The sequence below is a fragment of the Vicugna pacos genome, chromosome 22, assembly GCF_048564905.1.
Source record: "Vicugna pacos chromosome 22, VicPac4, whole genome shotgun sequence".
NCBI classification, from domain to species: Eukaryota; Metazoa; Chordata; class Mammalia; order Artiodactyla; family Camelidae; genus Vicugna; species Vicugna pacos.
In genome coordinates this window covers 27993711-28019599 of record NC_133008.1, presented here as the reverse complement: position 1 = coordinate 28019599, position 25889 = coordinate 27993711, and the positions used below count along the sequence as shown (strand labels likewise).

Genomic DNA, 25889 nt, shown 5'->3' with positions numbered 1-25889 from the left:
AGCTCTGATCTTGCTGTGAGAGTCAGGCAGCTACACGAGTGGGGACATGCCCGTCTGTGTAAAGGACTATATATGAAGCCAAGGAGTTCTAGTCCCAGTGTTAAGCACAGAGAGCTTTAAAAATAGTATGCAGCAGATGACTGGATACAGATGATGTGGGAGATATATACCATGGAATACTACTCAGCCATGAAAAAGAATGAAATAATGCCATTTACAGCAACATGGGTGGATCTTGAGATGATCATACTAAGAAAAGTAAGTCAGAGAAAGACAAATATCATTATCACTTACATGTGGAATCTAAAAAAAGAGATACAAATGAACTTATTTGCAAAACAGAAACAGACTCATGAACATAGAAAATAAATTTATGGTTACCAAATGGGACAGAAGAGCGCAGGGATAAAGCCGGAGTTTGGGATTAGCAGATACAAACTACTATATATAAAGTAGATAAACAACAATGTCCTACTGTACAGCACAGGGAATTATATTCAGTATCTTGTAATAACCTCTAAGGAAAAAGAATATGAAAAGGATTATGAAAAGAATATATATATATATAGAACTGAATCCTTATGCTGTACCACTAGAAATTAACACATTATAAATCAACTAAACTTCAATTTAAAACAAAAAACTTTAAATAGGTACGCAAGACGCCAAAAATATTTACTCTCTGGCCCCTTGCAAGAAAACGTTGGTAGAGTCCTGCTCCAAAGGCTAGCACAAAAACAGGAGGCACAGGGGGAGGGTCTAGCTCAGTTGGTAGAGCACATGCTTAGCATGCATGAGGTCCTGGGTTCAATTCCCAGTACGTCCGTTAAATAAATAAATGAAGCTAATTTATTCCCCGCAAAAAATAAATAAAGCAAAACAAATAAGCAAACAAAAAACCAACCAGGAGGCATACATGGTGTCTAAGAGGCTCGAGCAGATCCCTCGCCATCAGTGGCTCCCTCGCTCACGGCCGATGAACTCTAGGTTTTCACAGTTTTAACAGGCGGCACAACCAACTCCAATTCCAACTCCAAGCTTTTCTTCCCTCTTTGCTGCCCGCCCAGAACCCACACCCAGGACTCACTTGCTGGAATTCATCGTGTACCCAGAGGGACACTCGGGGATGCACTTGTTGTTGTGAATGACGTACTGGTGGCAGCCCTGCCTCCGAGAGTTCTTGCATTTGTTGTGCAGATCCTGGCAGAAGCTGAAGTTCACGCAGCGCCAGTCTTGGAAGTGGTAGTAGGGGGGCGGGCAGGTCTCCACGCAGCGGCCGTCCAGGTAGAAGTTGCGGCAGGCCACGCACTTGGCGGGGTCGTCGGGCTCGGAGCAGTTACCCAAGCACTCGCTGTGGCAGCAGAGGCCCTCCGCGGTGCAGCCGTGCGACTTGCAGATGGTCGGACAAACTGGAGAGAAAAAGAAGACAGCTGGTCAACGGCTTTGCCCAAATCCTGTCTGCACGGCAGCAGTCCTGGATGAGGGAGAGCAAGCCAAGAAAGCAGTAACAGTAACAGCTCGCTTCTACAGCATTTGCTACCCGCCAGGCACAGCTATTCACTCACTTCAGCCCCCAAACCAGTGATGGGCTCGTAAATGTTTAACAGCCTCTTCAGGGAGGGGGAGAGGGAGGGGATGGGGCGGGGGGGAGGGCAGAGAGGCTCTGCTTTATAGCATTTGCTAATTTCCATGCTGTAAATACTGCCCCCCACGGTCCCTGTCAAGCCACCCACCTACAGCTCCTGGATGTGGAGCCAGTAGGAGATACATAGCAGCGCAGTATTAAATAGTCCCCAACGCAGGGCTACAATAGTAGCAAACGACCTCAAAGGCATAAATAATGGGGGGAAAAAAGAAGAAAAATGCAGCGAGATGATTAGGAAGTGGTGAATTTTGACTATTTATTACCTTTGCTTTGAACATCATTTAGTTGTAAGTTCCTATCAGTTAAATTTTAACAACAGCTGGTTTAAGAAATAGTCTGCAAGTTTCCTGAAAATTACCCAGTTGGCTCTAACATGCAGCTGCAGGACCGGCATAAACAGAGAAGTTACCATCTCCGTTTTCTCCGCTTTACAAATGGGGAAACCAAGGCACAAGCTGGTTAGACAAATGGCCCAAAGGTCATTTACTGCTTCAACAGACGTTTGCTTGCACTGATCTGATCTAGATTTTGCAGGCACTGTGGGAACAGTGTTCGAAGACCCTGCCCTCCAGACCACATGGTCTAAGGGAGGAGGCATTTTAGTTACTTTAAAGTTTACCTGTATACACTGCAAGTGCTGAAGGTAAGAGGGGGTAGCCATTCTGCTGTGACCTGAAGGAGCTCATGAATAGGAAAGAAGGAGGGGGCATGGATTTCGTGGCAGAAGTGTATCTTGTGTGATGCGACTGCGCTTGTCCACTGAAGGCTGGACTCCGCGCTGGCTTTCTCCAGAGGTGTGTGGCACATCCCCTCTCTCCCGACGTCTCACTACTCATCCCTTCCTGCTTACCCTTGACTTTGGTCCCTCAGCATCTGGCCTGGACCTCAAGGACCAGCCCTCCCTTCCCAGACTGCCCGCAGACTTGTCCATGGACAGACGGCTTCCCTGAGGCTGAAGACCTGGGCCACGGTAGAGTCTTTTTTCAGGGTGCCTTCTTGGCTCACTGCCTAGACAGCTTGAAACATGGTTTGGAAGCTGGGGAGTGTGATTCACCCCAAATCCTCAGGCCCTTTGATTGTTGCAGGGAACATCACAGCCCAAGTGGACCCCACCCACCGGACCCAGGGAACCGAAGTGGCTTCAGAAGCCACATTCCCATATGTGGAGCAAGCACTGTCTGATGGAACTTTCTGTGATGACGGAAATGGTCTGGCTTGGCGCTGTGCAACACGGTAGCCATCTCTGCCCCGTGGCTGTTGTATGTGGTTAGTGCAACGCGGAACCAAGTATTTTTTTAATTGTGGCAAAATATGCACAGCATAAAATTGACCATTTTAACCGTTTTCAAGTGTACAGTCCACTGGCATGAAGTATATTCACATTGCTGTGCATCCATCCATCTCTAGAACTTTCTCATCTTCTCAAACTGAAACTCTGTCCCCATGAAACACGGACTCCCCACCCCCTCCCCCAGCCCCTGCCCCACCGTCTACTTCCTGTCTCTGTGGATTTAACTCCTCAAGGGACCTCCTGTGAGTGGAATCACACAATATCTGTCCTTTTGCGTCTGGCTTATTTCACTGAGCGTCACGTTCTCAAGGCCCCTCCATGCTATAACCAGTGTCAGCAGGTCCCTCTTTTTGAAGGCTGAGTACTATTTCATCGCATGTATACACCACGTTCTGTTTATCCATCCATCCGTCAGTGGACACTTGGATTGCTTCCACCTTTTGCCTATTGTGATTAACATGCCTGCGATCATGGCTGATCGACCATCTCTTTGAGACGATATTTTCAACTTTTTTATGTATATACCCAGAAGCTAAATTGTTGAATCAGAGGGTACTTCTATTTTTAGTTTTTTGAGGAACCAATGTGCTGTCTTCCACAGCATCTGTACCATTGGACTTTCTCACCAAGAAGACACAAGGGTTCTAATTTCTACTGTGGAATCAAGCTTTTAACTGTGTTTCAGTTTTAATTTTAATAACCACAGGTGACTACTAGCTCTGGCATTGGACAACAGAGGCTTAGAGAATACAAATAAACTCCTTGCCAAAGCCTACAGGTCTCACATGCTCCCGGCCCCGGGAGCAGGGACCCCCCTGCCCCGGAGCCCCGCTGCCCCTCACGCACCCAGGCTCAGCCCCACGGCAGGACCTCAGTGTCTGCTGCTCTGGCTGCGGAACCTGCCCCTTTTTCTCCTGTAACTGGCTCTTTCTTGACCTTCAGGTCTCAACCCCGAACTTCCCTGACGTCCCCACTCCCTCTCCTTCTCAAAGCACGTTCTAACACATGATCTTATGACATTTTTCTTACAGCACTTACCAGTCTCGAAAATTATCTTGGATGCTTGTGACTGTCTCGAGGGGAGCTGGGGGGGCAGGGCCGTGTCGGCTCCATTTGCTGCACTGGCTCTCAGGACACCCAGTCCGAGGACAGAGCCTTGGACCAGCAGGAGCTCCGTAGACACATGTCCAAACAGACAAAGAGGAGGCCAAAGGAGGACCTTTGGGGTACTTGTAAGTCCCCAGTTTTTAGCCAGTGGCTCAGGAATTCATCCAAGATCCCCCAGTTGCAAGAGCTCCACAGACACCACAAAAAATTACACGGAAAATCCAGAGCATCTTCGCATGGGTGCATATGCTGATTTTCTGCTTGGATCCAGAGAGAACAGGAGCAGGATAAGGCCAAACCAATAACGTCTGTGCAGGTGTTTTAGGGCTTACATACCTCCCCTCATTAGAGTCTTACTTCATTCTAACAAGGACCCTGGCAGGGAGGGGGGCAGGCAGCATTACCTCCACCTCACAGCGGAGACAAGACTTGCTCAGCCGAGAAGCATCAGGGCCAAGACCAGAACCTCAGGCTCATGGCTCTGAACGCTATGTTCCTGGGTCAAAAGAATGACAGGGTCCACCCAGTCGGAGGGGAGAGGTGACATGCATAACGCTTCCCACCCCCCAGGCACGCCATGAGGGTTTCTCTAAAGAACTACTGGGAGCCTCAGTTTTCCTGTCTGTAAAATGAGTCCCTTAACTCCTTCTCACACCTGAAAGAGAAGCTGTGGGTAAAACACTGGACCCTTGCAGAGGCCCGCTGCAGGCTTGATATCAGGCAGCCACTGTGGACGCTATCATTACTATTATTACCATTATTAATCATCTGTCTGCAGGGGCCCAAGGGCTGGAATTCAATGGCAGGAAGCAATATGGAAGGCAGACAATTATCTCGGACCCGCGAGGACCCCGCCCTCGGGGAAGGCCTTCGTGAGGGCAGGAAGGGGCCTGCTTCCTGGGCTGGGGCTGCGTCCGAGGGTCAGTCCTCAAGTTCAAAGGAGGTGTCAGCAAAGACCTAACAAAAACTTCCCGAACACATAAGCCTTCCGGCCGAGACAATGGTAAGAAAAATTATCCAGCACTCGCATAGGAGGCCAGAGGCTGACTGCAGGGCCATTCAGTTTTCCTCTGGAGCCCTGTGGGTAAGACGCACCCCTGGGCGCTGCACCTCACGCCCCAGCACAGGGGGGCGGGTCACTTTCTCTGCAGAGGGTCGGCGAGCAGACCCTCCTGCCACGCGCCCCAGGCCGCTCAGCTGCTGGGCGGGGAGGCCTGTGGCCAAAAGCACATTGTGCCCGATACAACTTTATTTACAAAAGCAGACGATGGGCCGGGTAGCTTGCCAACCCCGCAGCCAGGGAAACGCACCTGCGACTGACGTTCTACCATTTCCGTTAAGGCCTCAGCTCCAGGGAGCCAGATGTCCTCGTGTAGACGGATACAGTGTAAGTCGTTTTTATCCCGTGGAAGAAGTCGGCTCCGAAGATGGCAGGTTTATTGCCCTATGACACTGAGCGTCCCCACGCGGACCCTCGCAGTCCCGCTTTGGTAACCATGAACGCCGCGCTTTTACCGCCCTGTCGGCGCCCTCGCTGGAGGGTTAGAAGTGTTGCAGGTGTTCCTCTGTGCCTTTTTTTTTTTTTTTTTTTTGTGCCTGAGAGTCATGTTTTTTTTACCTTTCAAAGACTGTACTTTGATAACGGTAAGCCAACCCTGGTGTGTGCCACTCGGTTTCCAAGTAGTTTATCTTGTTTAATAGAAATGTCACTGAGGGTGCCCCCCACCAAGTTTGAATTATGAAAACCATGTATTTTGCAAGATGAAAAGGGGCCCCGATGGAGAAGGGGGCTGGCTCTCCTCTCCCTGTGACCTGTGCCCCCTTTTACAGACACCAGATGAGCCCTAGCCACAGTCCCAGCAGCCAGGCTCAGAGGGCCACCACCCCCAGGCTGTTCTTGCCGCAGAGAATGGCAATTTTTTCAAGACAACACTGAGCAGTCCGAGAGCTGCCGACCTTCCAGGACAGGTGACCGTTGTACACGTAGGAAACATCTGCCACTTCTCAGGGACAGCAAGCACCAGCCCTCCCCCTCCAAACACACGGATTCCTTGTCCCCAGCTCCTACCCAAGCTGCCTTGGGCTGCTGGCCCCAATTTCTTTCAAATTCTCCCTAAAGTTTCTAAAAGCCCCTGGCTTCTAGTTAAACACTAGCCAAAGCAGCCACTACCTTCCTCAAACTTTCAACTCAAGTAGCTTTTTCACTAGACTCACTGAGAAGATTGAAAACTGAACTTTAAATAAGCCATTGGAGTGGGACGGAGGCAGCAGGTGCAAAGCCTGCCAGTTGGACCCTCTAAAGCAAGCAGAATGTGCCTCACCAAATGATGGCTCCCCTAGGGAGAGCTCTACAGATGTGCCAACCTGCTTGAGAGGTGGTTTCACTCCTGGGCATATAGCTAGAAAAGATGAAAACTCTAATTTAAAAAGATTACAAGTACCCCCCACGTTCACAGCGGCACCACTTGCAACAGCCATGACATGGAAGCAACTGAAGTCTCCACCGACAGGTGACCAGACAAGGAAAAATGGGAGATCTATACAATGGAATGTTACTCAGCCACGGAAAGAATGGAATACTGCCATTTGCAGCAACACGGATGGCCCTGGAGATGATCATACTAAACGAAGTAAGTCAGACAGAGACAAATATCACATGATATCACTTATATGGAATCTAGGGGAAAAAAATGGCACAAGTGAACTTATTTACGAAATGGAAACAGACTCACAGACATTGAAAACAAATTTATGGTTACCAGGGGGGAAAGGGGAGGAGAGGGATAAATTTAGGAGTTTGACATTAACAGATACAAACTACTACATATAAAATAGATAACCAAGGACCTACTGTAGAGTAACAGGGAACTATAGTCAATATCTTGTAATAACCTATAATGGAAAAGAATCTGAAAAAGAATATATATGTATCTATCTATCTATACACACACACACACCACACACACATATGTACACATATATGTATAACTGAGTCACTTCGCTGGACTCCTGAAACACTGCACATCAACTACACTTCAATTTTTAAAAAGAGAGAGGTGATTCAAAGCAAAGGAGGCAGGTACAATTTGACCCCAGTATTTCTACTGCTAGGAACTATCCTGCAGACAAGAGAGAACATGTGCACTTAGACACCTGGGCAAGGATATTCTTTACCCCACAGGAAATTAAACATTCCAGTTCATAACAACAAAAGGCCAGAAGACGGGTGTAAATAAATGACTGTGGATGAAGGAGGTGGAATAGTACGTAGCTATAAAAACGCAGGTGGCTCCTATGCATTCTGATGTTGGAGTCACTTTCAAGATAGCATTAAGTGAAACAAAAAAACCAAAAAACAGTGTCTAAAGAACGAAACTTGTTAGTGGAAAAAGTAAAGAGATACCCATAGTGCAAATACAAAATGGACAGCTAGTCTGGAAAACAGTTTGGTTGTTTCTTATAAGGTTAAACATATACTTCTGATCCTTACCACACCATCTAGGGATTTACCCAGGTCAAGTGGAAAAAAATATTTTTTTTTCACAAAAAGACCTGTTACCTGAATGTTTATAGTGGCTACATTTGTAACCACCCCAAAACTGAAACGTCTCTCAGCTGGGGAATGGATAAACATTGTACCTCCATACAATGAATTCTACTGAGCAGTCAAAAAATAATGAAGTGCTGACTCCCACAACACATGGATGAATTTCAAATGCATCGTATTAACTGTGAGAAGCAGGTCTCAGAAGCTACACACTGTATGATTCCATTTATATGACATCCTGTTAAAGGCAAAGCTAGAGGGACAGTGGACACATCAGTGGTCATCAGGGGCTGGAACTGGGAGGAGCAGGGACTGACTGCAAGGGGCACAAAGAAATCTGAGGGATGATGGAACCATCCCCTATCTTGACTGTGGTGGTGGTTACATGACTGTATATATCAGTCAAAACTCACAGAACATTACACCAAAATGGGTGAATTTTGCTGTATATAAGTTATATCTTAAATAGAGGGGGAAAGAAAAAGACAAATGGGGCATATGTTCCTCTGGAAGGACCACAAGATATGTGCCGGATGACTGCCTGCAGGGAGGGGGACACAGATGGAGGGGAGGGTGGTAGCAGCGTCCTTACATATCAGCACAACTTGATTTTTTTTTTCCTGTGCATGTGTACTGCCCTTCTAAAATTTACATCTATTTGAAAGCACATTTTTGAAAACATTTTCTAAAAACCTCTGACAGATGATTAATAAATGTTATTAATCAATTATATCACCCTACCTGCAAATATTCCAATAGTGCCTGTGTAAGAATAGCTGACAGAGAGACTTCACAAAGGTTAAGATCTCTGTTGCCTCAGTACAAAATCAACAGTCAAAGCAACTAAATACCACGTGTGATCCTAGATTGAAATCTGGACCAAGAAGAAATATTATTGACGGTGAACAACATTTGGGACAATGGATGAGACTGATGTAAGGGACTGGGGATTAAAACATTGCTTCAGTGTTAATGTCCTGATTTTAATCGTACTGCGGTTGCCTAAGAGCATTTTCTTGTTCTTAGAAAATGCCCCACTGAAGAATTAAAGGTAGGGACAAAATGCCTGCAAACGACTCTCCCATGATCAGGGGAAAAAATAATATGTATTTAACGTGTGTACATAAATAGACAATAAAACAGCAGGATACAATCTAAGTAACTGATGAATCTAGGTACAAGTCTTGCAGATTTTCTATAAACTTGCAAACTACATCAAAGTTAAAAGTTACCAATTTATATCCAAGCAAGGTTAAAAGCTAGAATAGGGGGAGAAACAAAGGCTGTACCGTGTGGTAAACGACATGCCTACAAAAATACAGCCACTTTTTTTTTTCCCTTGGCTTTTTTAAGTTCAGATCAGTTTGGTTTTTCTCAATTAAGAAGCTATACGGTAAAAACAAAACAAAAATTTAAAGAAAAACCCACTATTAAAAGTCTCCATAGCACAGCACATGTTAACAACACTTTGCTACATTCCTTTCCGAAACCTGTAGTTAAAAAAACAAAACAAAAAAAAAACCTCAAGATTTATTATTTCAAAAATTACTGCTTTCCAGAAATTTCCAAACGGAACAGTTGCGTCATGGGCCTGCAGATACATTCACCAGAGCCTTGTGGCTCTCCCTGAAAGTGTGAATTTTATAAACTCCTTAAAGTAATTTACTTTGTTTCCATTCAAAGACTTTCTCTCTGGCGCTGGCCCCAGACCCTGAGAGCAGAGGTTCGAGTCCCCGGAGCCCTGTTGTTAGGAAATTCTTCCCCTTGGAATCTGTTGATTTAATGGTGGGGTGGGGAGCTGGGTGAACTTTTGACAGCTGGGTGGTCAACAGACTGCCCTTCGAGTCTGCGCTCCCGGAGAAGCGGCGACCGCAGAAGTGCGTGTCCTTGAAGCAGGGAAGCTCCCGTTTTCCTTCCCCGACAATGCCGCCCCTACGCGCGAGAATAGATTCGATTCCCAGACGCGTTTGGACTTTAGTTGCGGAGCTCTTCGGGGAAATACGGCGCGCGCAGGCCAGAAAGGAGGTGGAGCCCCAAAGGGATGGGCCGGGGAGGGGGGGGCTTCCTCGCAAAGCCGCCTCAGGATTGGTCGGTTCCAGGCATCTCTGTGTGTTCATAAGGGGAGGGCCCAGGGCGGGCGATGCCCCACCCCCGCGAGCCAGCGGCGCCTGCGAAGCACAAAGCCTGCGGCGCGCTCCGCTCCGTGGAATCCAGGCCGGGCGGTGGCGGCGGCCGCAGCGCCGCCCTCGCGTTCAGCCAATGGGCGGGCGTGCTGCCGGGGCGCTGGCCCCGCCCCCGAGCGCACGGGGCTCGGCTCGCCCGACTGGCGCTCGGGCCGTGACCGCCGCCGGGCGGTCCGCGCCGGGGGGCCCCGGGAGGGCCTCTCGAGGGTGCAGACCTTGCCGGGCGGGCCGGCGAAGGATGGCGCTTCGGAAAAAGTTAAAGAGAAGTAGAAGCCGAGCGTGCTGGCCGCCTGAAGCAGCCGCTGGGCGTCTTGGGCCGCGCGCGGCGCTGGGCGTGTGCCCGGGAGGAGATCGGGTCACCGCGTGGCAGGCAGCGCCCGGCACGGCCGAGGGGCGCCCTGGCCCCGGCTGCCCTCGGGAGGGGCCCGGCGAGGGGCGGCGGCTCGCCGGGGTCGCACAGCAAAACCTCCCGAGTAGGGGCGAGGGGGTGTGGCAGGGGCAGAGTCCGCAGCACGCCGGGGGCCGTGCTCTTTCAGACCCTGCCGTCCGTGTTTCCACCCACCTCTCGTCCGGAATACTCGCTCCAAAATTACATTAAGAAAACTTACAAGGTTTCTTTTTGGGGTGCCCTCCAGCGAGTGTTACCCCTGCATTTGAAAACGTCAAACTTGTGCTCCACATAAGTCTGCAATACCAGTTGACCAAGACATCAAATGGGCATTCTCCAACGCCCACCCCGGGGGGAGGGAATACACTAAAATGTATATTCCGTTTCCAGGACACAACATTCAACCCATATCGGTTAATACTCTCTTATTAACCCTACTATTCAGACAGCCATCTCCATTACGGATGGAGAAACTGAAGCACAGAAGGGCTGTTGCTAATGCCAGCTCAGATGGCAAACAGCAGGGCCAAAACTGGAACCCTGATCTCCCAGGTAGACGAGGACTGGGTGTGGCATCATGGACTTACCCTGTGGGTTTGACTCATAGGATTTCCCATCCTGGCCCACCTGCCTTTGGCCCCTTCCTGGCATTAGGATGCAGAAATGGATGGAGACACTGTCTCTACTCTCCCAGGAGGCACGAAAAAGTTAAGCCACATTTAGGGGAGACGTGATACTATATCTGTCTTATTACTGCATCCCAGTGCCATGCACACAGTAGGTGCACGATAAAGCTCGTAGGAAAAAAAAAAGTGAGGGGAATCAGGTGACTGGCTTTACCCCAGAAGGACAGGAACAGTACATGCAAATGTGTGAATCATCAGATCTGTCTTTAACTATAAACAGTTCAGAGTTGATGAAGGGCAAAGTACAGAGGAAGCAGTGTGGGACACCAGGCCAGACAAGAAGGTTAGGGCACCAAGGGGCTTGGACTTTGCATCGCAGGATGAGACAAAGAAGGGCTTTAACCAGAAAAGACAACACCAGATCCACATTTGGAGCCAATTTTCTGGCTTTTGGTGGATGGCTGAAGAAGGCAAGGGCAGAGGGAACAGGGAGGAAGAGTCTGGCTCCTCAAGCCATCAGGGAGGTGGGGCCGTCAGGACTTACCACGTGGATGACTCCCAAGTTTCCACCTTGGGCAGGTGTACGAGCTCACAAGAAGAACTGCAAGAAGCTAGATACTTAGACCTGGACGACCTGGATTTGAGATGTGGAGTCCAGGACATCAGGGCTTCTGCACATGAATGACTGTGTTTGCGGTTGCTAAGTCATGTCTCAAACCACCCCAGCCTGCTCCTGAAAATCATTCTTACTAAGGTGCATGGGCCCTTGTTTGCTGTGGACAGTTTTGAAGTTTTCCCTCATTTACGTATACAGTACATACACATTTTAGGCAATTAATTAGAGCAATAACTTTTACAAAGTTGAGTTTTCGCCTACTCACGTTTTCTGATTCTTAAGCCAATGTAGATTTTACAGGCTATTTAGAAATTAATAATGGTGAAAGAATGCAACTTATGAGATGCTGGCATAGCTGTTCTCAGGGGCAAATTCAGAGCCTTAATGTCTTGCAAAAGGAAACAATTAACCTAAATGAAATAAGCACTTAAACCAGTAAATGAAGCTATCTTAATAATATTCCCCACATTATTTTTTACCAGAGCTGTCTTTATAACTTTTTCATGGATTTTAAGTTACATTTCCATTTCCATTCTTAATTTTATATATTTGTTCTTCCCACATCCTTTTTTCCCCCCTCAGTTACACTATGTGGAGTCTTCCTGCTAAAACAGCACTGTCCAATAAACTGTCAAAGTTCTGTATCTGTGCTGTCCAATTTGATAGTCACTAGCTACATGTAGCCACTGAGTGTTGAAAATCTGGCTAATGTGACTGAGAAACTGAATTAACTTTCCTGTGTCTAGTGGCTGCCCTCTTCTGCATCGCAGCTTCAAAAGGTCTAGCTGTTGAATTTGTCACTTCTGTCTGTTTTCTAGTCACTTAGTCCCTGCTCATTTGTTTCCCTCGTCCTGCATAGATTAGTCTCATGATTTGTTATCTCATTTTTGTGATTTCTCTATATAATTATTTAAGGCTTTGCCTTTTACGTCTGCATCCACATTCTCCCCGTCTTCTAAAGAGACTGTCCTTGCAGTGTTGAGATCCTCCTTTGACCAAAGTTAAGAGTTGTGTTTTTAATTATCACAAGGTGGGAATTTGTCTTGCATGCTTGTTTGGTTAAGCTTTTAAAACTTAATTTCCAGTTACGTTTTCTCACAGCCAGAGATTAAGCTGTTCAATGTCTGCTTTTGGGAATATATTGGGTTTTGGGGTTGGGTGTTTTGTTTTGAGATTTAACAGATGATTAGTTTGTATAAATACTCCAAGAGCACTTTAAAATGTGTACTGTTTGCAGAATACAAAGTTCCGCCCATATCTGTTACCACAATTTTATTAGCTGTATTATTCAAACTCCTTGTTGCCTAATTGAGGTTTATCTACATGATCAAGGTGTTGTTTGTGTCTCCCCTGAAGTTTTGCAATTCCCCTTGTATTTCCTACAATGTGCTCTCTAAGGCTGGTTCTCTGGGTATTTGACTCTTACCAACGACCTTCCCTTTACCCAGTGACAAAATCTCTCTCCTTTTCTCTCCGATAATGCTGTCTGCCTCTAATCCTTTGCATGCTCTTCTCATTCACATTTGCCCACATGTTTAAGTTTTCTGTGCCATTTTTTGGAATTAGGTAGAATCATTTTCTAGTGGGGAGAGGTGAGAAAGAGAGAGAGAGAGAAATGCAGCCTCTTTGGGAACAAGGAAGTGGGAATGGGAAATGTCGGGGTCTGAGATCTGTCGCTGTGGAAGGTCTGAATTCAAGGAGGATTTCCCTGGCGACAATCTCGACCATAAAAAAGGTTCGCTCACATGACCGATGGCTTTTCAATGACAAGCAAACGGTGGTCTTGAATGTGTACAGGTTGGCAGAAGCCAGTTTCCCGGGAGCTGCTATGCCCACGAGTTGGCAGAGTTTAGGCACAGGGACAGAGGATGGAGAAAATGTCCTCGGTTCCTAAAGGACAAAAGTAAATAGTAGGTGTACTGCATTTCTGCAGAGACACTGTGAAATAGAATCATTCATCAGAATGAAAGAAAAAAAAGAACAAAACACCTATTTCAAATTCCATTGCGACCAAAGAGAGACAGCTTTTCGGCTTATTTCCTTTTTAAGTTGGTCCCTAAATCCAGTCTGAACCTGTAGTGAAAAAGAATATGAAAAAGAAAAGCGTATACGTATGACTGAAACATGATGCTGTACACCAGAAACTGAGACAACATTGTAAACGGACCATACGTCAACTAAAAAGTAAAAAATTAATTAATTAAAAACAAAAACAAAAACTAAAGCCAGTCTGGCTGCTTTACTTTCCATCTAGAAGAAACGAGAAGCTGCGTGGCATCCCCACCCCAGGGAGCCCGGGGGCTGTTCCTGGGACACTCCCCTGTGCTCATGTCAGACACCGCTGTTCTGTCAGAAAAAGACGGCATTCTCTGATGGGGCGCGCCTATCTCCTGCCCATGTGTGTTTCCACTAGAGAAGAGAATGAGTTTTCCCTCTTTGCCACTGGATCCTCAGACTCTGCTGGCTCTTTGGGTCCACTTGGCAGCCCTCCGTCTACCTGAGTGAAAAACCTGCCCACCTGAAACCCCCTGGCTGCAGCTGCCTTGACGATTCCAAGCCCTGGTGCACACTTAGGGGAAAGCGCACGAAGGAAGCTAAAGCTGCTCCAATGCCTTCCCATCAGACAGTACGCAAGGTATCATCTAAGAAAGTTCTAAGAAAGGTGGATAACGTTTCAACTTCCCAAACTAAGGCACCTGATGGAAAGAAAGGTCGTTGGTAAAAAGGTTTTTTTACATGCAGACTGCGTCTACGGAGGAATTTTGTTTCCCCACCAGCATCAACAACCTCCACACCCTGCTCTCCAGCCAGTATTTATTCGCAGGTGGATTGTGTTCTGCACCATGGAGATGCCCTAGAAACCCCTTTGACGTTTACAGACAGGCTCTTTGACTATGAACTCTTTAGTTTCTTAGTTAAAAAGTTGACTAGGCAACAAAACATCTCCTCTCACCAGTCCCATCATCATCTTCCTTCTAGGTCCCTCAGTCAACGGCCCTGAGCTCCCAACTGAGTGGCCGGCACCATCCTAAGCTCTGAACACAAGCTGCTGAACAGAGCAGACATAATTCCACTGGCTGGGGAGACAGACGGACGTCAGTGCACCGCCTCTTGGGGAGGGATGGAAATGTTAGGTATCTTGATTGTGGTGGTAGTTTCTTAGGTGTATATACATCTATCAAAAGTCATATGTGTAGTTTACTGTACAGAAATTATATCACAGTAAAGTGGTTTAAACATTTTTAATAAAAAATAAATAAATGTTGCCAAACCCCCCCCAAGAAAAGAAAAGAAATCAGTGCAGCAGCACAAGGACATTTAGTTACAAATCGTGCTGATACTCTGAGCAAGTTCGCAGTGGGGCCGGAACTCGCCCAGCATGTTAATTTCCTCAGAAGGTTATCCTGTAAAAGCTACAGTGTTTCTTTCTCGCATTGAACAGCCAGAGAGTCCAATGCCATCTTCTGGCTGAACCCTCTGCCTTGCCTTAGCCCCCCCCCCCCGTTTCCCTCTCTGTCTTTGCCATATGATTAAGCTGACAGTCAGCCACGCATCCCAGTCCCTCAGACGCCCAGCCTGTGATGAGGAAGGTGTGATGGGCTCAGAGAAATTCTGCGTTGTCCAAATCTGCTCTTTCGAGGCTCTCCCATCAGATCTGAGGTCTACAAACTTCACATCACCCAGGTGTGGAGCACAAGGAATTATGGAGCCAGGCACACCTGGGTTTCCAGTGGACGCAGCCACTTCCTGGTCACGTGACTCCACTTTTTGTGCCTCGGTTTGCCCATGTGTACATGGGAACAGTAATGGTACTCGGGGCTGTCCTGAGCATCGGATGGGATGATGCACGAAACATGCTCACCACAGCAACCAGCCCCTTGCAGAGCCCAAGAAAGGGTTTTCAAGGGTGTCATCAGCACCAGCGACAATTTCAGGTACCTCACCTCTCAGCTCCTCCACCAAATGGCGACAACAATTCCCAACATCTTATGGAGGTTAGATGACCAAATTTAAAGTGCCCCCCCTGCAAACACTCATTTCCTTCCCCCGGAGGCGTTCTTAGAGGAACTGCTTTTGCGTGATGCTCCTCAAATCTGCCAGGTATGGGAGGAAGGGCAGATGGAGACTTGGCATCGCTGGTGACCCTGGGCTGACGGCTGCTCCTGCAAATCCAGGCCATCACTGTGCTCCATCCAATTCAGCAGATGCAAATATATAGTTCCTCTGGTCAGTGCAGCCCCAGGCCAGGTACAGGAGGCAGCAACAACTGACCTGTCCCTGCCCACCAGGATCCCCACAACTGAGCACAGACAGGTCCCGGCTAGACACTTCTGCATGTCCATCCAGATCCGAATCCACATTCCATCAACCTCATGATGACCTCTTCCTCCAAAGGAAATAGCCTCAAAGAATTGTCCAGGGCTCTCAATAAAACACTCAGAGTGTTCTTTCCAAAGCCCAGCTCCGTTGTAAGATAACCAAGCTTCCCGACCATATCTAAATGGCCTCTGGAATCACTTGGAATTTTCTAGAAGGGCTCACCCGCAGCAGCAGAACACTGGGGACTGAGATGGAAAACACAAGATGCCCAATTTTCCCCTCAGAAATCAGGATTTAACAGCCTCCCAAGGAAACCATAATTGGAGGGCGATCGGGCGCACTCCTCCCCGAGGCCTGTGATTACGGAGCGCGGGGAAAGGCTGGGAATTTGGGCCACGAGCAGCTTTGGGCTCAAACTAAACTGAATCTGACCCAAAGTAAGAGGGGTCGCTACGTCTCTTCACACACCCACAGGCACTGAGAGGAAGCCGGACGGAGCGCAAGGAGGTTGGTGGGGTGGTGGGGGGGAGAAATTCTCACTCAGAGAAACCAAGTTCCAACTTCAGCTAAAACACGTGTCCCCACCCCGGCTAAAGGAAGGATCATCGCACGGAGTTTGGCCTTGGCCTTCGTGGGAAGGGATTTATGATGAAGACCTGCCCCCCTCCCCCTTCCTGCTCTTGCGTCCCCCAGAAAACCACCTCATGCTTGGCTCACAAACTTCTGCTCCTTGGAACGGGTGTGAGGCAAAGACAACACCCGCTCTGGAGACACCCGCTGACCCCGTGCCACGCAGAGCTCGCGTGGCCGCCAGGCGGAGCCGAGCGTGTTTGGCCGGGGGTTACTCCTGCACGCCCAGTCCCCGGCTCCCACCGCACCTAGTGCTCCTCGCTTTGAAACGAGCCGATCAAAGGTGCATCTCCGTGCAGGAGCAGAGCCCCCTCCCCCCAGTTTCCTTCCTGTCTGCTTCCTCGGCAGCCCTCGCCCCCCCGCTGCCCGTTATTCACGAGGAGTTCCGCGGGGCGCAAAGGTAAACTGTTCCGTGCCTTTCCTTAGCGGGAAAACGGGCTGAAAAGAAAGGAAAAGGGAAAAGCCTCTTGGAAAGTTAAACAGCAGGTATCCAAATAGAAACTTTGCATTGCATTGGGGTCACACACACACACACACACATACTGACCAGCTTCAGAGGACAGTTCTCACGTATGTGAGAAACCAATGGTCAGAGCCATGGAAACGGGGGTGGGGCAAGACCCAGCGGTGCCGAGCCAGCCGGCCAGCCCTGGGGGGGATGGGGGGAGCAGGCAGCTGCGAAGCTGAGGGAGGGGAGTCTAATGGGGGGAGAAATGTGAAGCAGTGCTGTCTTTACACCCCACTTAGTACTCGATTTAGGGTAGGATGTGCCAGTGGTTAGAAACAAAAGCCGAGGAATAAGAGCCAAAGAGGACCTTGCCACTCCCTGACTCTGGGCCCTTGGGCAAATGTCTTAGCTCCTCCAGCCTCAATTTCCCCTGTTGTATAAGGAAGATCACTAGGCCACCCACTTTGTAGAGTTGCTATGACGTTCATTCTGTGCCTCGGTCATGGCACCGAATAACCAAATAATAAAAATCTTTTCCTTCAGGATCACCAGGCACAGGAGAGGGTATAGCTCAGTGGTAGAGCACATGCTTAGCATGCATGAGGTCCTGGATTCAATCCCCAGTACCTCCATTAAAATAAACAAACCGAATTGCCTCCCCCCCCAAAAAAAAAACCACCAGGTGACCTCAGGGCCTTTGTACATGCAGTTCTGACCACCCAGAACTCACTCTGCTGCCCCTGTGCCTCCCACCGCAGCTTCCGCTGCATCCTCTGGTCTCAGCTCAAGCATGAGCCTCAGAGGGACTCCCCAGCCTCTTTTCATCTAAAGGAGACCCCTCTCACCTCGCCTGACTTGTCGCCCTGACATACTTCCTTTCAGGACATAAAGCAATCTGGAATTATCTTGTCCACATGTCTCTGGACATGTTTACTGGCCCCAAGCCCACGGAAGCATCGGCTGCCAGAGACGAGGCCCCTTGTGTTTTTAATTCACTACCAGACCCTAGAGACCACCACAGAGTGAGAGCTGCCCACAGTAGCCGTTGTTTTAATGACATCCTCATGCGGGTAAGAGGTCTGCCGGCCCACAGTAAACACGGGGGCCAGTCACAGACCTGGAGGTGACGAAACTGAGGCCTCGCAGGGGATGAGCTGGACCCCAGGCCAGGTCTCAACCTCCCTGTTACCATCTGAGCAATGAAGTACAGCTCATTCTGCGACGGGGTGACGTAAGCATTTTTATATAAAAATCACATTTATGGGGAAAACGAGGTTAAGGCCACCGAGGTCAAACAAATCATCGGTGACACATAATAAAATTAAATGGGAATCTAATTTTTTTTTAAAGAGTAACAGTTTTACATGTGTTCCATGGTTAAGAAATACACAACTACAACAAAACATTGACACTTGACCTTGAAAGGGCCTGAAGTTTGCTTGTGCGGAAGTGGGTGTCAGAGGGCTGTGAAGAGACAGAGGGAGGGTTTTCTGAAATCAGATGCAAAGTCGGAACCTCCGACGTGGATGGTGGCAGCTTGTTAGCCACGAGGGGCGCTGAGGGGCCAGGAGATGTTTGAGATGTGAGCCCATGTTCTGTGGACGCCCACGTGGCTTGGCTTGGCTGAGTGCAGCTTTCAGAGTTCAGTGCCCCCAGCGTTTCTCAGAGATGGGGTTGTGCAAAAGCGAACTCAAAATCTGCACCATGCTCAGATTCTTCCCTCGTGTCACCATGGTGCTGGAACAAATTCAAGTCTTCAAAAGGAACATGACAGCAGGGCTGACTGTACCACCTTGGGAACAACTCAGGCCAGAGGGAGCGTTGATGGTAATGACCCACACCTGGAGCTTGGAGGCATGAGCCACCTGAGGCTGGTGTGGGTCTCAACACGAGCCTGGCATCACCTTAACAATTAGGGCCAATTCTTCCGCACACGCCTTGCACAGAGCAATGAATGTGTAACACACCTCAGCGCCGGCAGCCTGCAGAGGCCAAATGTTTTTTAGAATTTCCAGCTTCTGCTCTTAAATGTATGCAAAGGTGGAAATCAGCTCTATAAAGTCATGTGTTTTACTCTGTCAGATTCGTGTGGGTTTGAGCATAAAGATAATGTGTGAGTAACTTAGCAGGTTAAAATACAGGACGTTCTACATCAGCCCGCATCTTTGCATACTAATTCAGCCACGCTCCTCCAGCCCCAGAGCAAGGTCTAGGATGTCTTCAGCATCCCCGCCCCCCTACACCCCCCTCCCCAAACAAAACTCCAGTGCATTTCAAGTGTGAGGACACTCGGCTCCTTCCCCACTTACAATAACAAAGGGTTGGAAATGTCCATTGATTGTGGGTTAGATAAATGCATTACAAATGAACATGGCCACAAAAGAAAAAGATTTAAACGATTTCCAAGAAATGTTATTATGAGAGAAAGTCGAGGCGCAGAGCAACTAGCAAAGAGCATTTGTGCAAAAGGGGGGCAGGCAGACGTGTGTGGCATCCACACACGTACACATAAAATTCCTCTCCGTGGTGAACCGGGAACTCAGAGGGGTGTTTGCCTCCAGGAAGAGGGCGGACGTGGAAAGGCCTTGTTTTTCCTTGTAAATCTCCTGAAAATGGTTCTGACCATTGCATGCACAGTACTCTTTTTAAAAATCAGTTGGATTTGGGGGGGAGGGAAATAGCTCAGTAGTAGAGTGCATGCTTAGCATGCAAGAGATCCTGGGTTCACTCCCCGGTACTTCCATTAGGGGAGAAAAAAAGAAAGCAGTTGAATGGAGGGAGAGGGAGGGGCAATACATGGGGGAGGGGATTAAAAGGTACAAAGAAATGTGTATCAAATAAGCTCCAAGGATATACTGCACAACCCGGGGAATGTAGCCAATATTTTATCATAACTATAAATGCAGTACTACCTTTAAAATTGTGACTCACGATATTGCACACCTGTAACTTACATAATCCTGCACATTAACAATACTTCAATAAATTTTTTTGAAACACTGCATTGACGACTGTAGCTCTATAGCAGTGTCTGAAGTCTGGGAGGGTTATTCCTCCAGCTTCGTTCTTTTTCATCAGTATTGCTTTGGCAACTCTAGGTCTTTTGTGATTCCATGTAAACTTTAGGGTTATTTATTCCAGTTCTGTGAAAAATGTCCTAGGCAATTTCATAGCGATGGCATTAAATGTGAAGGTTGCCTCGGGCAGGATGGCCATTTTAACAACATTGATTCCTCCAACCCAAGAGCATGGGGTATCCTCCCATTTCTTTAATTTCCTTCATCAGCGTTTTGCAGTTCTCCCTGTATGTCTTTCACGTCCTTGGTCAGACTTATTCCTAAGTATTTTATTGTTTTGGATATGACCTTAAAAAGGATTGTTTCTTGACGCTCTTTTTCTGATATTTCACTGTCAGTAAAAACAATGCACTGAAATACTGAGGGTTTGTTTGTTCTGATGCCACCAAATATTTTATGCCCTGGGGTCCCTCTCCAGAGACCTCAGTCAAACTGTCCTTGATACAATCAGGTAATTTAAGAAAAAATCGCCCCCTGGGGGTCATGTTGTTGGTTTCCTTAGCAAATAAGCTAATTGCATTTCAGGAGCCGACCCTGCCATCGAGGGGCCAGCCCTCCTGTTCCAGGGAAGGGTTTTACTCCATCCTCCGCTTTTCCCAAAGCAAGGACCTGCCTGCCACCCAGCTTTCTTGATGACCGGAGGCTTCGGGGCCAGGTAAGTTCCGGGTTTTATTACTAGTAACAAATTAAATTAGCTAACAACAGAAGCAGAGCACTCAACCCAGCGACCCTCTGAGCCAAAACGTGCCCACGCACATGTACTCGGGGCCGAGTGTTAACCGCTGAGCAGCTGCCTCCTCTCCCACAGGCCGGGCAGCTTCGGGGTGGGTGGCCGCGGGGAAGGAAGCTGTCCCTGTCGACGCAGAACTGGAACAATCCACAAAGCTTATCAGGGACTGGGGACAAGAGGCAACAAACACATCTGCCAAACAGGGCTCTGGAGGGGATCCCGGGCTGCGAGGCAGGACGGGACCCCTGCCGGCTCCCAGTCCTGTATCCTGGCCAGTTCCACACCTGGCAACCACGGGGAACTTTCCCAAGGCACAGACTCGGGCCGGGGAGGATCCAGGACTGTCAGTTCCATGGCTGTGGCCCTAGAGCACAGCTTCTCAACATTCTCGGGGTGGGGGTGGGGGGGCGTCCCGGGCACTGTAGGGCGTGGAGCAGCCTCCCTGGCCCCACCCACTCAAGGCCAAGAGCAGACCCTCCCCCTCGCCCAGTTGTGACAACCACAGATGTCCCCAGATGTGCCAGAATCACCCTCGGGTGAGAACCACTGCCTTCACACATGATCCGTGGCAAAGACGGAGGGAAATCCTCAAAGCGGATGGGGCTGAATTGGCTGAGCTCGTCTGTCTGTCCACCCAGCCCTGAGTACCAGCTTCGGAGTCACCAGCACTCCTCCCCCAGGCTTCTCTGCAGTCACACCACAGTTTCCAGTCGTCCCCACAGCCCAAGTCTTGCGATGCCAGCTCGGCTCCCACCTTACCCACGTGCATGGAAGCCACGGCACCATCCACCTGTCCGAATTTTGCAGCGAGCTGGCCACGTGCAAGGCCATGGGTGTCCTCTTACCACTGCCCTCCTGATGCTCCAGCCTCACAGGCAGGCAGAGGCAGAGAGAAGTTTCTCCTTCCTTTTTAAGGCTGAATAATATTCCATTGTATGGATGGACCACACCGTGTTTATCCAGTCATCTGTCGATGGTGCCCCTTGGGTTTTAAAGCCCAGCTTTGCACTGACATCCCGCACACGTGTGCACAGGCAGTGGGCAGCTAGTGGGTTTCCCACCGCATGCAGGTACAGAACACAGCCCTGCCTTCCCACCCTCTGGCTGTGTGTGCCTCAGTCAAGTCTGTCTGGGAGAGACGAGAAACCCCAACCCATTTCGCAAAATGGCCTCGGGAAATGGGACGAAACAAGACATGTGAAATTGTTCGGAAACGTCCAACAAACACGGACCTCAAAGCGCCTGCTTCCTTCGTCTTGCACAGAGCCCTTCGGACTGCCTTTTTGTTCGGAAGCCTTCCCCCCGGGTCTGGGTTGTTAGTGGTGGCCTTTTTCTTCGTGAGTCATTTGTACAGCCCATGCACCGGGCTAAGGATTATCCGACCGTAAAGGTGGGCGGATGATTCGCAACCTTTGCTTCTGAAACCATCCTCTCCAAGCTGCTCCTTGTCTTGATGAATGAAGAAGCCGTAAAGGAGAATTCACCCCGAGCATCCCCGGTGAGAGGCGCAAAAGGAAAATGGAAGCTTAATAATAGTCCCCTGCACGCTCCATCGAGGGCGGGTTCTTGCAGGGCCCTCTAATGCTTTGAGGCATCCTCAGTATCTGTTCCAAGCCTCACATTTTACACGGAGCTGGATGCGCAGGAGAAAACCTACGAGCTCAAATAGGACCCAGAGTAAAGAGACAGAATTCTCTGAGTCTGAGAAGTCATCCTAGAAGAGAGCCATGTAAATACAGGTTTTTGGAGGAAACATTGGCTGATGTGCAGGACAGAGGCACTTGAACTTCCTGAGACCCAGGCAGGTGGGCTATTAACAAGTCCTCTTCAGGACGGCTACCAGGGGAAAGTCTTTTCTTTTTGTCATTAAACTACAAACTCATCCAAAGAGGGAAATTCAGTCTATAAAGCGAACCAGAAACATTTCTCCCCGGAGGGAGCAGTGACCTCCTGCCTCCCGGCCCCTGAATTCATTTCTTCCAATGCCCTTTCCTTTACGTCCGGGCAGTGCCTGAGAAAGCAGGCCTGGGTCATATTTCCACCTGTGCCCTCCCTCCATAAATGTTTCCTGGACAAATAAACCAATGGGTTGGAAGCAGCAGAAACCTCAAGACGGTGGGTCGCCCAGCCGCCTGACCGGAGGAAACCAGTCGTTAGCACTCAAGTTAAAAGTTAAAAACCTCCCCAAGGTCACGGAGCCAGGTCTCTAACCTGGCCTGAGGTCTTTGTTCCTCTCTGCCGGGCTTACCCAGGTTGGAAATGCACCCCCCACCCCGACTTTCTCTGCGGGTGGGCAAACGGTGGGGGGGCTGAAACCTACCACCGCTAGAGATTTTCAAACGCCGGCTCATGAAATCCACTCAACAAACATCTGCAGTGGATGTGACTATTATCCCAATTTTGTAGAAAAGGAAACAGAGACATTAAGTCAGTCCTGAGGTCACACAGCAAAGAAGTGGCGGAACCTAGATTTGAGCCCAGGACGAGGGCCCCTGTCCACGCAGGTTAACGTGAGCACCGGCCAGCCTGAGCACGCCCAGGCTTCTCCCGGAATGTCAGGAGCTTCCAACCAAGACCCAAGGGGCCCCGTTCCACTTTGCTGTGTCTCAAAAGGCAGAGAAAGACTCTCAGGCGGGATGCTTTGCAGGAACAGTCAGTGAGCAACGGGACAAAACCCGAGCCTCCTTTGCCAAGGAGGCTCCCCCTTCTGTTTCCCCATCTTCCTTCTAAGACATGTTCACACCAGGAGGCACAGCTCCTTCGGGAATTTGGATGAAAAGTGAAACAATTTCTTGGGGCACACAGCCTCGTTTGAGGGGAAAGTGGTGAGGAAGAAAACACAGCCGTGTGCCCAGCACACGGCAAGCGCAGCAGTCAGGGGGACGGCCAGAGCTCTTCTGCACAATGGGGAGAGGCTGCATCAGAGTCCAGGCGGGTTAAGGCTGGAGGACGCGCGGAGCGCACACCCTCGGTAGAGCAGCAGCGCGGCTGAGCGGCGCTGGGGAGGAGGGGGGTTCTTGACCAGCCCCTGACCCCGCTTGACCCTTTGGGCTGCAGCCACACTCAGATCCCTGGCCTCTGATGACCTTGAGCTGTCTTGGCCCTGAATCCTAACCTCAACCTGTTTCCTATTTACTCTGCTAAGACCTGACACTTAACACAGGCGGCTTCCCTCACTGATGGTGATTCTGCTCACTCCTTGCTCTTGAGGGGAGACAGCTCTGTCCTCGAGGAGGGCCAGGCTGGAGGAGTCAGGCTTTGTTGGCAGAGGCTGCAAGGGGGCCCACCTGCTCCAGGGACAAGGGTGCCGGCTCCCACGCAGGGCACGGAGGGAAGTCGACAGACAAGAGCGACTAAAGCCCCCGGTTGCCAGGTGCCAGATGCTTTGCTTTGCTTCACCCATCAAAGCACTAAATACCTCATTTAATTCTCACCCAAACCAAGACATGGAACAGACTAGAGAAAGAAGTCAAGCACAATGCTACAAGGAGGTGTTTGGGATGACCGGAGTTCGGGGTGAGGCAAAGAGAATCCAACGCGTCTCCAGGCTCCAGTGTAAGAGTCTGCCGCTGAGTGAGACCTAGGATGACCACCTGTTCTGGTTTCCCAGGGACTGACTGGTTTCCCAAGAAGCAGAGCTCTTAGTACTAAAACTAAGACAATTCTAGGCAAACCAAGACAAGTCAGTCACCCTAGTGACCTAATTCTGGTTTCTAGGTATTGGCCTCTGGTCAGTTTAAGGAGGAGCAGGAGTCCAAAGTCATTACAGGATGCATGGCTTCTTCACCAAACTCCTATTCACCCTTCAAAACCCAGTGCAAAAGTCCCCTTCCTCTACAAGGCAGAGTACAGCAGGAAAAGCTGAGGATCTGGAGCCAGATTCTAGATTCAAATCCCAGGCACATGGAAAGATCATCATGAGGGCCATGTACCTGGTAGATGGATGGTGCTTAATAAATACTGGCTTGTGGATGTTCCCAGGTGCTCCGGAGTCCCTAATCTGCTGTATCTACCTGTCCTTGTCCTTCATTAGACCCAGAGTTCCCATCTTCCCTTCCCTGAACAACTCAAACAGACTAGCACACAATTAAAAAAAAGATAAAATCCTGTCACATGTGCAAACCAGTTAATGCAAATCTCCATTTCAGTCTTTCTCCATCGCCCTCGAGCCCTGACACCAAGCAGGGCTGTTTTTCACTTGGCTTTTCCTCTCCCAGTGATTTCACAAGAGCCCACAGAGAGGCGTGCAGCGAGGTAAACAAGAGAAGCTCTGAAAAACCATTCACGGGCAGCTCAAAGGTGTCGGGCAGCGCAGGGGTGCAGCCGAGTCTTCAGCCGTGGGGACAAGGAGCCTCCGTGAAGCCGAGGAGACTTGCCGACGGCCCCACTCCGGGCGACCAAGCCACATCTGGACCAGAGGAGCCAGAATGCACAAAGAAAGACACTGTCATGGCCAGAGGACGGAGGTCTCAGGCAGCACCCTGCGAGGGACAGAGAGACGTGCCGTCCCGGGCAGACTCACTGTGGTTAAATAGAGCTGCAAGTGTTTTGATGAAGTTCGTGTTTGAAAGCGGAGATGGTCCAGGCTGGCCAACAGTGGGTGGGCTTTTGAGCAAACAAACCAGGCACTTTTTCACAGAGACATGCGCATGGTGCAGAAGACTCTAAGCTCTGTTACACGTCTAGGTGACACTTATCTCTCAGCTGGCTGGCTGAGAAAAGCCTGCAGCCAAACTACATCAGAGATGGGGGGAAAGGAGGAGAAACGGCAAGGTTAGGGGGCAGGAGTGGGGGTGGGGAGGTCACAGCTGACAGAGGAGACAGAAGAGGACAGCGGAAGGAGAAGTCAGCGCCATCAAGACAGCAGGGGAAAGGGGAGCCCGTGTCCGCGTGCTGCCTGTGCTCAGGGACGCCTGTGGGCCCAGCCCTGCCCCAGCGGTTAGCCATTTATTCCTCCCAACAACCTTAGGCACCGCTTCTCCATCTTACAGATGAGAAAACAGAGGCCCAGAGAGGTGCCGTCACTGCCCATGGTCCCACAGCTGGTGAGTGGTCCAGCCACAGTCACACAATCCGTGTTGCCCTGAGCCAGCTGCTGTCGTGGGTGTAAGATGAGTCCTTTCGATTCCACCCTACTGTGTGTGAGGCACTCACGGGGAAATGCTGGAAGTCCCTTTGCCTGACTCTTCCTCCAGATCCAGAAACTCCTCGAGTTCCCAGCACCCACCCTGAACCAAACGACCCGGACCTGCCCCCTGGGCTCTCCCGGTCTACAGCGTCA

General features: G+C 49.5%; 1 protein-coding gene across 2 annotated transcripts in view; it reads right to left on the bottom strand.

Annotated features, from left to right (window-relative positions):
* INSR (insulin receptor) overlaps nucleotides 1–25889 on the bottom strand; it is a 112687-nt gene that overhangs the window by 43302 nt on the left and 43496 nt on the right. For both annotated transcript variants that reach the window (XM_031689832.2, XM_031689833.2), the window contains exon 3: nucleotides 1088–1409. In XM_031689832.2, coding sequence (XP_031545692.1) covers nucleotides 1088–1409 — 322 coding nt within the window. The remainder of the gene's footprint in view (nucleotides 1–1087; nucleotides 1410–25889) is intronic.